Source organism: Colias croceus, chromosome 24 (genome assembly GCF_905220415.1).
Source record: "Colias croceus chromosome 24, ilColCroc2.1".
Classification (NCBI taxonomy): domain Eukaryota; kingdom Metazoa; phylum Arthropoda; class Insecta; order Lepidoptera; family Pieridae; genus Colias; species Colias croceus.
Genome location: NC_059560.1, coordinates 240116 through 254130, shown reverse-complemented (window position 1 = coordinate 254130; position 14015 = coordinate 240116). Strand labels below are relative to the sequence as shown.

At 31.9% G+C, this 14015-nt stretch overlaps 2 protein-coding genes and 1 long non-coding RNA gene across 3 annotated transcripts in view; 2 read left to right on the top strand and 1 right to left on the bottom strand.

Moving 5' to 3' along the window:
• Positions 1–14015, bottom strand: part of LOC123702916 (complexin) — a 169004-nt gene that overhangs the window by 60891 nt on the left and 94098 nt on the right. Inside the window, exon 3 of the mRNA XM_045650762.1 lies at positions 11348–11428. Coding sequence (XP_045506718.1) covers positions 11348–11402 — 55 coding nt within the window. The 5' untranslated portion in view covers positions 11403–11428. The remainder of the gene's footprint in view (positions 1–11347; positions 11429–14015) is intronic.
• On the top strand, positions 4851–7100 carry LOC123702914. The gene is made up of 2 exons (XM_045650761.1): positions 4851–4986; positions 6518–7100. Exons 1-2 carry the CDS (start codon positions 4921–4923, stop codon positions 6941–6943), a joined length of 492 nt encoding a protein of 163 aa, XP_045506717.1. The 5' UTR covers positions 4851–4920; the 3' UTR covers positions 6944–7100.
• Positions 9973–11464, top strand: LOC123702918. The gene is made up of 2 exons (XR_006752935.1): positions 9973–10096; positions 11357–11464. It is a non-coding gene; the product is annotated as an uncharacterized LOC123702918 (long non-coding RNA).

Sequence of the window (14015 nt, the reverse complement as noted above, 5' to 3'; positions counted from 1 at the left end):
CACTATTTTCAAGATGGCGGCCGTGGGACAAGGGTGGCGACCCCACAAACTTGGTTTTAGCTTCACATTGAACCCCCCTACACATTCAAAAAATAAAATTGCGTCCTCTAAAAAACGCAAGGTTAGGCCAAAAAAATGTAACATTTCAATGGACTATTATAAAAAACAGATTTAAAGCCGTTATTTTTTGTTATAAATAATCGCGCAACCCATAAAAATACCAGGTGGACAGAAGCGATTAGGAGGTTGCTTGCAGTTCGCTGAAGCATACGTGGTATTTATTATCTCTCCCGCCCAGCTTCGCCATTTGTCACATTTTTCATTATTATACTCTTATGTTTCGTAATTCTGAGTAAAATAATGGGTACTTATATTTATTTAGAAATATATTAAGTTAATACGAGTTATTTTCTCACTCTTTTTAATTTACGTTTATTTATAACCTGAAATTTTAAGGGAGAAAGTTGATTAAACGAATAAAATGTAATTTATAACAAAGGAGTAAGATAGAAGAGAAGGGAAATAAAGATTTATTTTTTTCCTATAGAAAAATATAGTAAAAGTAGATAATATATTGTAATTTACTTTTTTTATACTTGAAAAATATTGGCATGCATGTACCAGGCGCACAGAAACGATCGGTAGGTCGCTAGCTTATTGAAGTGTGTTATCAACATAACCCAGCCGTGGTGAAGTGGTTACAGCAGATTAGTTTCGGCGATTTTATAGCTGAAACCTTTAAAATGATGTTTAAAATTTTAGGCAAAATTTTTGTTTAATGTTTAAGCTTGCAACTGTAAATAAATTAATTCTTAGGTACATATTATAAACAAGAAAAAAAAATAATCAAAATCGATTCAGCGGTTGAGCCTTAAAACAAATAGACAGACAAACACGCTATAAAACAACAGTCTTTCACAAATAGCCGTATAACATTGTCTATACCTTGGTCTATACAAATCGGTAGCAATATAAAAGTTCGAAAGGCCCGTTGCCATGGCGACCGGTAAATTGCCTGTAAAATTCAAATCACATTGAATCGTGTCCCGCGATAGCTTTTAGACCATTGCGTAGGTACATTGTATTACTTGCCGATGTTACGTGCAAGAATCTAAAGACGAAATACGATTCAGGACATTTAAGGTCAAAGTTAATCTTTTTAATTTATTGATTAGATAAAGTTATTTATGTGTGGAGTTTGTATGACGTAGGATTTTCAATACCAAATTCAATCAACTAATATCCCAAATAAATTAAAGTTAACTGTCCATGTTTTTATTTAATACTGAATGAATTAATTTAATATGAAATACCGCGTTCTCAAAATACAAAAGATCGTAAATAATGGTTAAAACTAGTATATGACAGATAATCTCGTAATTCATTAAGTTTACCTGCTGATAAGATAAGGGCATCGTTAAACTTCCTTTGAAGATTTACCGGTTAACAGCTGCTGTTTAAATATTTAAGAAATAATTTTTACAACGCGTATCGATATTTTCTTCTTAGTAGGTATCAATCACAAATATGAAATTGATTATATATTAGGTACGTGTTTGTGTGAAAATAAAACTTACCTACTGATAAATATTTTTATTTATTACATAAAATATGTATACTTACATAAAATATAACAATGTATTAATAAAATTAAAATATTTATTAATTTAATTCTGAAATAATCTTCTCATCCATCTATCGAGTTACCAGGAACACATGACCAATAAAGAGCAGTAAATACCCGGGCTATCGCCGGATAAGTGAATTTATCCGCCAATACCGTATAGCCGGGCCCGCTAGTCGTATCGGATGTGTAGCGGATATTTTGTTTATTACGTCATTTACTAGTTTATTTTGTGTAGCCTAAAATTATTATTGGTACGTATCGATTGATATTGTTATCGATTCATTTCATTTCATTTCATTAATTTTGTAGAATGAATTTAGCACACATATACCTAGAAGGTAACTTGGATTAACATATAGGATAGGTTTCACCCTGAAAATCCCACGGGAACGGGAACTGTGAGGGTTTTTCTTTCAAAACGCGGGCGAAGCCGCGGGCGGAAGGCTGGTATCATTATATTATAACAAACACAGGGGTCAGCTCATTCTAAAATTTAAGCTTTAGGTATAGGTATCGAAGTCCAGTCTTAAAATTCAATCCTTTATTTATTTATTTATTTTTTATTTCTTTATTTATTTCTTTATTTCAGGCAACAAATGTAGTTACAGTTAAAGGTCTTAATATAACTTAAAAACTACGGCCCATATGAACTTAAAACTATTTAAATACTAAATTAATACACGCTATGCCTTCGGCGTGTGACGCGATTCCGGGGGGCCGGGTATCCGTCCGCGGAAGCGGCGAAACACAACTCCCTGCGGCCAAAACCCTTCGTCCATGTAGACGCTCAGCTTGGCGGTCGGTACTCTCACCACGAAGGAGTTGAAGCTCACTTTATGGCGAGACTCCAGACGTTCCACTCGCAGACTCAAACCTGTCTTCGCATGCAAGTACTCGACAACATCTTCAGTCTTGGTACAGTAGTGCACACGAGACACATAGAGCGGCGTCGTCGGCACCTCTGCGCGCATCCGCAAGTTTGGATCTTTCGTTGCGGTGCCGCACTTGTTCTGACGATTCAACTTCTTCTTCTTCTGGACTTTTGTGAAGCCATCCTCGTCAACGTCCTTCGTTTTTGAAGGTAAACTTTTCCGCACGGGTGCGTTTACTCCTTTTGATGATTTTGGGGTCGCAGTCATTTTTGAGGCTGCGGCGGCGTAGTCACATTGAGGAGCAGCTGGCAACGTGACATGCGATGTCTTCTCCGGGGGAGAGGTAACGGGAGCGGGGCGCGGGGCATCACTCGGGTCATCGGCGGTCGGCGACACCGCATTTTATTATAGACTAGCTGTTCCCCGCGGTTTCACCCGCATTACTCCGCTCCTGTTGATCTTAGCGTGATGATATATAGCCTATAACCTTCCTCGATAAATGGGCTATCTAATACCGAAAGAATTTTTTAAATCGGACCAGTAGTTTCTGAGATTGGCGCGTTCAAACAAACAAACTCTTCAGCTTTATAATATTAGTATAGATTATAGGTATTGGTTCAGATCTCGAGGTGCCTTCACACGGCGGACGCGAAGGAATGTCTGGACCCGACGCTGATCTTAAATAACCCAGCTATAGGTATGCGACAAAATTCTGTGAATTCCCTTTGATCGGGTTACGCTTTTTGCTGAGGTCAGCAGACGTGATCTGGTATTTTAATATGGACTTATGTTTTTATTAAAAAAAAATAATGGCTCAAGAACATTAAGTTATATGTTTATACTTTATATGAGTGTAAATCAACATTATTATATTCTCCGCGGCTTTATAGCTGTGTCGTAAGAAATAGCCTACGTGATAATACAGCCAACCAGTGATAATCCATAATTTATCATTGTGCCCAGTTTTATCCAGTTACCATAATTTATTAAAAGCACAAAACAAATATGATGAGTTTTATAAGCACTTATTGCAATGCTCATATACATAATTATAGTAAAATTGTTAGCAATTACAACGTGAAAAACGTTGATAATATAACCACACAATAATTATACAACCTCTTTTCCAAACCGTGTAGCTGGCAACCAAAAAAACAATTCGATTAAAAAAAGAAAACAATTCGAATTTCAAATTCACGCGCCCATGACCATACTCGAACTCGAAACCGATCACTCAATGAAATTCAGAGTGAATTTATTTTATAGAGTTAGGCAGCACTCAGCAGTAGGATCACGTGCCTCCGTAAGCGAGCATTCTCCACATACCGTCCTCGCCGATATTTGTCGACACCGCATATTAAGACTTGCCGCATTCTTTCTGCGATATTGAGGGTCTTTAGAACAATAGGGGAATTTAATGCTGGAAGTGGGTTATTCCATTTGAAATTTACGCTCTTTGTACGGATAATATTGATGTGGAACTAGTCGTGTCTGTGAGTGTGTACTTCATCTTATTGCGAGATAGCATACCTACCTATTTTCTATTTAAATTTTTAACTTTTTCATCCCTTTAAGTTATCTGTGGAGAAAAAAGACAAAATAAGATACTTTTGTACGGTGCATCTATTTATTTATTGAAATTATTAAAAATAAAACATTCTGTTTTGGCGTATTAGCTAATCTTAAATAACACTTTTAAATTCTATCATAAGTAGCACTTGTAACTACAATAATATCCTAGTATTAATTGCGGTATAGAATATAGATAATTATAGATTTATATATGAGATAATACCTATATAGTAATCGTATTATGTCCGTACACTATTATTATAATTAGGCTTAAGGTTTAGAATATCCTTAGCAATTATATTAGTGCAATATACACTAAAGTCATAGAATTATATTATATGCGCTAGAAGTAGAAATCATGTTTTTAAATCCATACAAAACATTATGAGAATAATGTTGTAGATTAAACAAGTAGGATGTAGATACCTATTATCAAAATGTTTTTTATCTGTAATAACATTTTTAGTCTGTTTTTTTAATTTTTACAATATAAATCTAAATATGTAATAACATTCTGTGTAAGAAAATACATTTTTAAGATTTTTAGTGCAAGCATAATCAAAACAATAACGAATTTGTTTTTCATATACACATGCAAACCAGTTAGCTAATCATTTCTTCAAATAAATAATTTTCTAATGACTCGAAATTAATTGTACTATTAAAGTGGGGGTAGATCTATTATTAATATAACGTTACACCACTTTACTCCTTATTATCTTACAAGTAAGTGTGATTATTGCTTACAGTATATAAGTCAGGTGATTCACCATTGTTAAGAAATTTTAACGTCACATTTTAACCATCTGCAATCGAGGAAGGTGGTTAAGAATGTTTTAAAGTCATATTATGTTAGTGAATAATAAAATGTTGAGTGACGAAGTGTATTATTATAGCGATGCTACTTTTCAATTGGTAAGTTTATTTTGTAGAAAAGTACCAATATAAATTGTGGGTTGAAATAGTTCGATTTGAATATTTTTAAGTATATAGGTAGGAAGTGCAGGTAGAATGCACTCATTAATTCATAAATTGCTTATTATTTTAAATACTTTATCGTCTTTGTTCACATTATTAAATTTCTTGAAGTAAAAAAATTAAAGTACATAAGTTTTTTAAAGATAAGGCAGCTTTTGCAGCCTATTGGTTAAATGTATCTACCTAAAAAGTATCTCACTTCAAAATCAATAGAATTAAAGGAAATTTTACAACATGTTATACAAGTATTACTTAATAGAATTAACATTTAAAGAGCCTTTCAAGTCAAAACTTAAATTGAAACGGTCTAATCAGCTGAATTACCCTATGATATATAAAAGAACTAGATACGTTACCCGCTCTCTATTTTGGCAAGAAAAAACTCAGCTAAGTGCCCGAGTTTCACTTAGTCACGCACCATTCAGCGTCGTGGCTGGACGTTCTTTTTATATTTTAATCGGCAGTTGTTATTACGAAGTACATGAGTGAGACATGTATTATGTCTCGTGCGTGAGAGTGAAAGAGAGAACAACTGTATTGGTGATAATGCTTTAGTAAGTAGGTATGTATTAATTACGCTGTTTTTTAGTGCAATGATGTTGGCGTATGCCGCGTCTACTAGTATAATAGGTCATTGGAATTACCTGGTTAGATTGTTATAAAAATATAGGAAACTGTTTATTACACACTAGCTGTGTCGCGCGGTTTAACCCGCGTGGCTCCGCTCCTGTTGGTCTTAGTGTGATGATATTATATAGCCCATAGCCTTCCTCGATAAATGGGCTATCTAACACCGAAAGAATTTTTCAAATCGGACCAGTAGTTCCAGTGATTAGTGCGTTCAAACAAACTCTTAAGCTTTATAATATTAGTATAGATGATTACTTACAACAGGAATCTAATAAAAAGTACAAAATATAAAATAAAAGAGGATATTCTTTAGAAGACTTTTATTATCTTTAACCAAATTCAACGGTAAAATAAGTTATATTAACAAAATGGCTTAGGAATTCCAAGAATTACTTTAGGTATTGAAGTAATGAGGTTGAAAGCCTGTCCTTTGTAATTTTTCTTATCTGTTTGTAGTCTTATATTTTAATTTATAAATACTGAATTCGCCTCAACTTGACAAATTAAAATTATGATATGCAATATTAAAATAACAGCAACCTTTTAATTTACAACCAATTAATTATTTTAAGAGACTAGCTGAAACCCGCGACGGGACTCGCGTTAAATACGGATGTAAAAGTAAACTATGTGATAAAACGACTATAATCTTTCTTTTTACCAAATTTTATACTGATACATCAGCTGTTAAAAGTAAAACGTGAATGAATAATAAACACGCATCCATGTTACTAAGTTTCGTATGTTTGTATGAATGTGTGTTTTGTGAAAAAAATCTATCTATACTAATATCTACTTAGTAATATTTTTTCTAAAGAAAATTTTCTGTATTTTTCAGGAGATCAACCTTCAAAATAAACGCAGGGAGCTGATAGCGATGCTGGACGCGATCGAACTACGGGATTGTTTAGTCTGCTACCAACTCAAGTGTCGCTGTAACAAAACTATTGAAAATGGCAACAACGCTACACATAAAAAAGAAGACGAGCCAGCGCCAGCGACACCGGAAAAAGAAAACATGAACGATGAAATCGAAGCGTTGATTAAATCCAGCAAGATCGCGGGCGACACAAAGGGATTGTCAGAAAACGAAAAGAAAGTGCTACAGATTAAACAGAATCTCTTGAAAGACAGCGCCGCGGTGGAAGCGTTTTTTAAATCGTTCAAACTGCCGCCAAAAACCTCGGTGACGTTTATGTCAAATAAATTGGCGGAAGCTTTTTTGCGCGCGAAACAAACGAAAGCAGAGTATAGTTACTTCTAATAACGATTACCTAAATAATATCGATTATTAGTGAATTTTTAAGATTTCTTAAAGAGATATAGTTTAGAATGGTTATCGTAGATTATTTGATAATTTAAAAACAAAGTCGTTAGGTATTGCCTCAAGGAGCTATTTAGTTATCGTATATATTTTATGATTTAGTTGATTACACATTATTAAGTAACCGAAGTAATTTGCTAAAATATCGATTAGGGAGGCAATGCAAATTGTAATTCATATAATGTTACGATTTAAAGAAACCATTAGAAGAATTTATAGGTATACAACATAGAGAGGCAAATCAGAATGAATAGCAATAAAAATTATTTTAAATATTATATTCCCTTTATACAAAAAAATACTCTTAGATTTTTTCTTGCAAGAGTAGAACAGGTAAGTTTATAAGAAAAATAAACAAATGTACTGTTTCTTTGGAGCTAAACGGACTTTAACTTGTTTTGATTTGGTCGTGACGACAAAAAATTGCTCAAATAATGATTTATATAATATTATGATAGTCGTGGTTACATGTTTTACATATTTTATCTAGTATTTTAATATATGTAAAGAGAAATATTAATTAGAGGCGACATGAACACGACACGATATGTCGTCACGATCATTTGGAAACGAGATTCGTAATGATAATATAAAGTTTAATAATTATTAAGTTGAGTTTATAACTATTGGTTATAAAATTATTATGTATGTGCCATAATAAATCTAGAATATTCTATTTCTTCCATCACGGGTAATAAAAATAAAAATATAGGTATCTATGCTAATTTATAGGAAGAAATAATTAGTTTGTGCGAATTAAAGAATTCAAAAAAGGTTTCTTATTTTTTTTTTCATACCACTCACCACTATGTATTATTCATATACTTTCTACTAGATAATTTAAAATATATTTTATACTAATATTAATTACCTACTTAATCATATCATATTATTTCTATATGATAAAAAATAAACTTAGTAAAATTACTGAAACCTATATTAATATTTAATTTCGTTCTAATTTGTCGCCCTTTCAAATTAAACACAAATCCATTATATAACTTAATTACGAAACAAACATAAAACACAAAAAATTAACCCTCCTTTCCGAATCGGTTAATAAAAGAACTTAACAAAGGTAAAAGTAATCGTTGAAACCTTTACACAAACTAAGGCCTTTCATAAACTTCTAAGATTTTTAAAACAATTCAAATCCACCCTCTGAAGCATACTTTCAAAGAAATTTTTAAAGCCTTTGTTAAAACAATGGGATTACTATCTAGGAGTGCAGTCATATAGACGCGCCATCTGTGCTAATAAAACTGTAGATTATAAATTATTGTCTTTTTTTTAAGGTTTAATTACCCTATTGTGAAGGTATTTTGGAGAAATTATTAATTATTTAAATGCCTATTTTATTACGTGTGAAAGTAATTCTTTTGCTTCCTTTTTTTTTCAATTTTTTTTAGAAATGTGATTGTGACCGTCGGACATTAATATCACACTTATTATTATCTAGTTCTCTTTGGTAAATTGATGACATAATTTCTCTACTGTCCAACGAAAAATATTGCTTTAATGTGAACTAAATCGTAGATACCATCGTTGCGGTTAACCGCAAATTTATAGAAATGTTCTAACAAAATTGTATGTGACATTGATTTGAAATTGCGCAATTGTATATTTAACAATAAAAATGCTTTCAAATGAAAGGTTATACTTTGAAGATATTTTCTTAGTAGAAATTAGAATTTAGGAAATCAAAGACAACAAATGTAACGTCTTATATTTTTTCGTCATCGATTTTATTATGGCAACTCGTAAGATATAGGCATACTGGCAATACTTTCGAAAACAAGATAGCTCTTTTTTCAAAGTCAATATTGCTATTTACTTCTCTACAGGTTGTATTGTATCAGTTAAAATATTAATTAGATACCTACTATTTTAAAATGTCAATATAATAACTATGTTTGAGGCATTAATCGTCGTGATTTTCAATATAATATCCTATTTAAAGCGAAAATTTAAAATTTTCTATACTTTATTTTAATTAGTGTAATTTCATATCTAGGTACATAAACTCAAGAAAAAGACCTTCCATCACCCGAGAAACTTCCATACGCGAGTAAATTAGAAAATATTAAATTATAAATACGTCACATATTTTAAAAGTGTAAACTAAGAAATGTTGGAGGAATATTTTAAAGAAAATATTAACAAAAATCTTTGGCAAAGTATGAATTTTCTTGGCCTAAATAATTAGGTCAAGAATAAAGCATGTGAGTCTCCATTTTCCATATATTTTCCTCCATAATATTTTGTTTTGGTAAGGAATTGTTGAAGAAATGTTGGCTTAATTGAATGAACATAATATTCGTCTGTTAATTATCATTTTATAAGGAAATATGGATATTTTTGGTAAGTACACGTTTTATTATGCTTTCATAGTTTTCATAGTTTCATAATAATTATATTATGAGAAACTGAAAGATATTTCTTTCAGTTTCAGGGTGTAATTATATAAAAAAGCGTGTGTGCCGAGGACACGTGTCAGAAGTGAAACTTCTTTGGTAAGATTCAAACATGACGTGACGGTATTGCTATGACGCGATAAATTTTTCTCTCAACGCGCCTTAAGAAATTTCACTTAATAAAAACAATCCTAATGTTTACTTTCATATCATTTGTTATTTTAGTAGGTAGGATTCAATTTACCTTTTATTTTTTGATATTATATTTAGCCTTTATTCCTTATAGCATTTATTATATTCATTACTAGCGGTCCGCCCCGGCTTCGCCCGTGGTACATATTTCGCAATAAAAGGTAGCCTATGTTCTTTCTCAGGGTCTAAAGATTATCTGTGCCAAATTTCATCAAAATCAGTCCAGTAGTTTATGCGTGAAAACCATACATACATACATAATTACAAACCTTTCTTCTTTAATATTAGTATAGATATCTATCTCTTCCGTATATCTTCAAAAAAGCCATTACCTCAACAAACAACCATTTAAACTGCTATAAATAAATCCCAGTATTGTTATTATTTAATATTTTCAGTGATATCTTCAGAAGCCGGTGGGAAATCATCGTCTAAACGTCGCCATTCATTTACTCGCCGGGGACATCATTCTATCTCCGATATCTGGGTAAGTACTTTGGGGAGAATCTTTGGAATACTATGGAAATTATTAAAAACTAGCTTCCGCCCGCGACTCCGTCCGCGCGGTAAAATTAAGAAAAATTAAGATTTATTTTTTTTCTACTTATTTTTCCGGGATAAAAAGTATCCTATTTTATGCCCAGGATAATAAGGTATAATTATACCAAGTTTCATCGAAATCGAACCGTTAGTTTTCACGTGATGCCTTCACATACAGACAGACAGACAAAAATTTTTTTAATCACATATTTGGGTTTGGTATCGATCCAGTAACACCCCCTGCTATTTATTTTTTCAATATTTTCAATGTACAGAATTGACCCTTCTACAGATTTATTATATGTATAGAATAGATATCCGCTGTATAATTTGTTGTAATGTTTGGTAATATTTCATTTGGGCCGCTGTGTAGTGATGTAAAGATAGTGCACGGATTTCCAGATAAGTATATAGGTAATCAGTTCAATAGGTTTTTTCGTTTTGTATTTCAGTCCTTAAAAATATAACTGTTTCGATTTAATGATTGAAACTCATTTGCATTTAAATAGTTTTTATATACTAGGTATCTAGGAATAGGAACTACCGATGTGTAACGCTATTTATGAATTTGAATTTGGATCCCGGCGTTCCTAGAAAAAAAAATTACCACTACATACAAATGAGAAGTAGAAATATTATTTACTGATAATATCTTGTAGTATCCTACGTTTATTTTTATGTATCACTGTGTCCTTTCTGCATAAACCCTGAGCCTGCAAAATATCAAGAAGTCAGATTTGAACTATCACGATCGACGTCAGCAGTCACAATATAGTTTATTGGCCAAATGAAGAAACAACACGCCCCAATGCGACTTTATTTCTTATATCGAGATAATAGTATCTATAAGTTATCTATTGAATCTCTCTTTGCAATATCGTCTTTTATGATAGTAAGAAAATAAGGTAAGTTTTTTACTAAGGAATTGTGCAATTAATAATAATCAAGGGAATAATTATTTATAGTATGTCGCTACAGTAATACGATATGTCGCAGCCAACTTAAACAGTCGCTTCATTAAGAGTCTAGCCACTTTATTAACATTTAGGTATTTACTTACCTACTTAATTATAAATATTGTTTTTGATGTCCAAAAAGCCTAGAAATTAAAGCCTCGTGTAACATTATTTATCATTAATGAGTATTTCCAAATATAATAATTCCCATTCATTAATCATTATAATTAATTAAGCCTTACCTTTTACAGCGCTTAATTTGTTCCCGACCATCTGCTTCGCTACGAACGCCGCCATCTTGCTTTTCTTGTTTTTTATTTAATCTGTAACAAATAAAAAAAATATGTTTTCATTGTGTATTTTGATCAAATTTTGATTGAACTCACATTGAACTAGTACCTACTAGTGTAGATAATCAAATGACTCTATGGGATGACAATTACCTAATTGTCATCCCATAGAGTCATTTGATTTTCATACCTAACACAAGCGAAAAGCTTAGTATGGCCGTATGGGATATCGTGCGGTGTGTGCAAAATGTCCCTGAAATATTTATTTATTTTTAAACCTTTTATATACGTATGTATACGTTTTAGATACTATACTTTCACGTTTATAATATTATTTAGATAGGTCTTAATTATAAAAATGTTCATGGCTGAAGCTGGTTGCTCTTCAAAAAATTCGAATAAAAAAGCGATTTTCCATCGTTGTAGGAAATCTTAAAGACATCATCATTTATCAAAAAATGAAAAAAAAAAAACGAAACGCTGTAAGCTTTCTATGTAGGTATGTTAAATTTAATTGACTATTGCCAATTGAATCGTATCTTAGGTGTGAAAAAAAAACTAGATATAGATAGTACCTATCTATTTACCTAACTAATATCGAAATGAAACATCTAGGTATACAAACATTGAAGATTTTTATCCTAACAGTAAACAGACTACAAAAACTATTTCTTAATCCAGAGACATATTTTAACAGCGTAAAAAATAAGTAATCGTAATCATCATAAAAGCAATAAATAACGAAACATTTGTAAATGGATCATTATAAACGTAGAATGACAAGTGTCATTAAAAATTTCCAAAGTTGCGACGTTAGGGGCCATTATAACACTTTTATAAGGAACTTTATAGCTCCGGAAGATCGCGAAGTTGTAAAATATTGGAAGTTAAATCTCCTTGGAATTTAGATAAGTAGGTACCTACGTGGATTGGGTAATCACTGAATCAGTTGCTTCATATGCGGTATTATGCTTGAAGCTTCTGGCTTGTAAAGTTGAGAATATTATTATGATATCATTTTTAGGCTTGCAATAATATGATTAATATGCAAATTAGTAAATATAATTATTAGGCTAACACTAATTCTTTCTAATCTAATTCATCTGAACTACAATAACATCAAAGTCTTAATATTTTTGAAAGATTTTTTGATAAAGCTTAATTCCGAATAAGTATTATTTAATAAATTAATAAAAATTAAAAAAATTGCAAATATTAGATATGCTGTTCATATTATTATATTTTTTTAAATAATAAAACAATAAACATAGAACTATTCAATTTGTGTATTTTACAACACATTACCCACAGACATTACCCATTCCTATACAGAAATACAACTTTTCGTGAAAACTGAATTCCAATCTAATAACAATTTATGAGAACACAAATCTTGATTTGCCACCTAGCGGTTCTTCTAAGAACTACGACGTCACAAGAAAGTGCTGTCTATTCCGTAGTTCCGGTATTACAACTAGATGGCGCTGATCTTCTTAAAGACGAAAAAGTTCTTGGCGTCGGCGTTTCCATAGCAACGAAGATGTCGGTAAGCGCGGGAAGTTATAAATGGTAATATTGTTTCAAATAGATTTATCAGACTTCAGATTTTCAGTATAACAATATTGTCTTTTGATATTCTTATAACATTACTCAATATTATATAAGGTTTTTAAAATATTGCATAAAATTAAAAAATTCTCATACATATATTGTAATTTTAAATTTAGTGCATTTGATAAAATGAAACAAGACTTCATAATTATAATATTATAAGTCATAAATAGTACCTACTTACGATCATGAAGAATGAAGATAGTTTTTCAAATAATTATTATGTACATAGGTAGGGTAAGAGCGGGCAACTCCGGTCAGGAGATAATACCAGTCACTTTACTATTACATACAAAATGGTGCGCTAAATGCACACACACATGTAAAAAAGGTGGCGTGATCATTCCCGACCGCGCCCCGCCGACCCCCGCTTAGTTCCGATTACATGCTGAGCTGGAATGCACGTCGTCAGTTTTCGCGCCAATTTGATACAATTTTTCGTCCACCGAAAATAAGAAGTAGGTCTTTAATTTATCACATTAAACCAATACTTAATTGATTTCCGGACTGCTAACTGATCGAGTTTTTAATATTTAGTCTTATTTCACGCTGTTGTTTGTTTATTTTGTAAAAAAAAAAATGATTCATAAAAATACCTTCTGTCGTCTATTGCCGGTCAAGCTGACCGGAGTTACCCGCTATAGTTTTCAATAGAAATCTGCTATCCAGCTATAGAAATCTGAGACAAGAAAGAATCTGAAGAGCAATGTTACTAAAGAAGCCAATAAAAAGCAAAGTGAGGATAAGAAAAGGCAAAGCAAACTGAACCCAAATGGAAAGAAAAAAACAAGTTAAAAAAAGAATTCTTCAGGATAAAAATAACACTAGCAGCAGTTCAGAATCTGATATAGAGATGACTGACTTGCGTAAAGATGATGACACAGATATTGAAAATAATGATTCTGAAAACAAGTGTGTTCTGTGTGATGATTACGGGAGTAACAATGAACTCTGGTACAGATGTAATAACACATCTGTGGGTTGTGGGCGCATGCTGAATGTAATGGGT

Coding starts and splice junctions, on each gene's coding strand:
- LOC123702914 (XM_045650761.1), top strand. CDS start 4,921: ATGTTAGTGAATAATAAAATGTTGAGTGACGAAGTGTATTATTATAGC. Junction 4,987..6,517: donor GCGATGCTACTTTTCAATTG/GTAAGTTTATTT, acceptor TGTATTTTTCAG/GAGATCAACCTTCAAAATAA.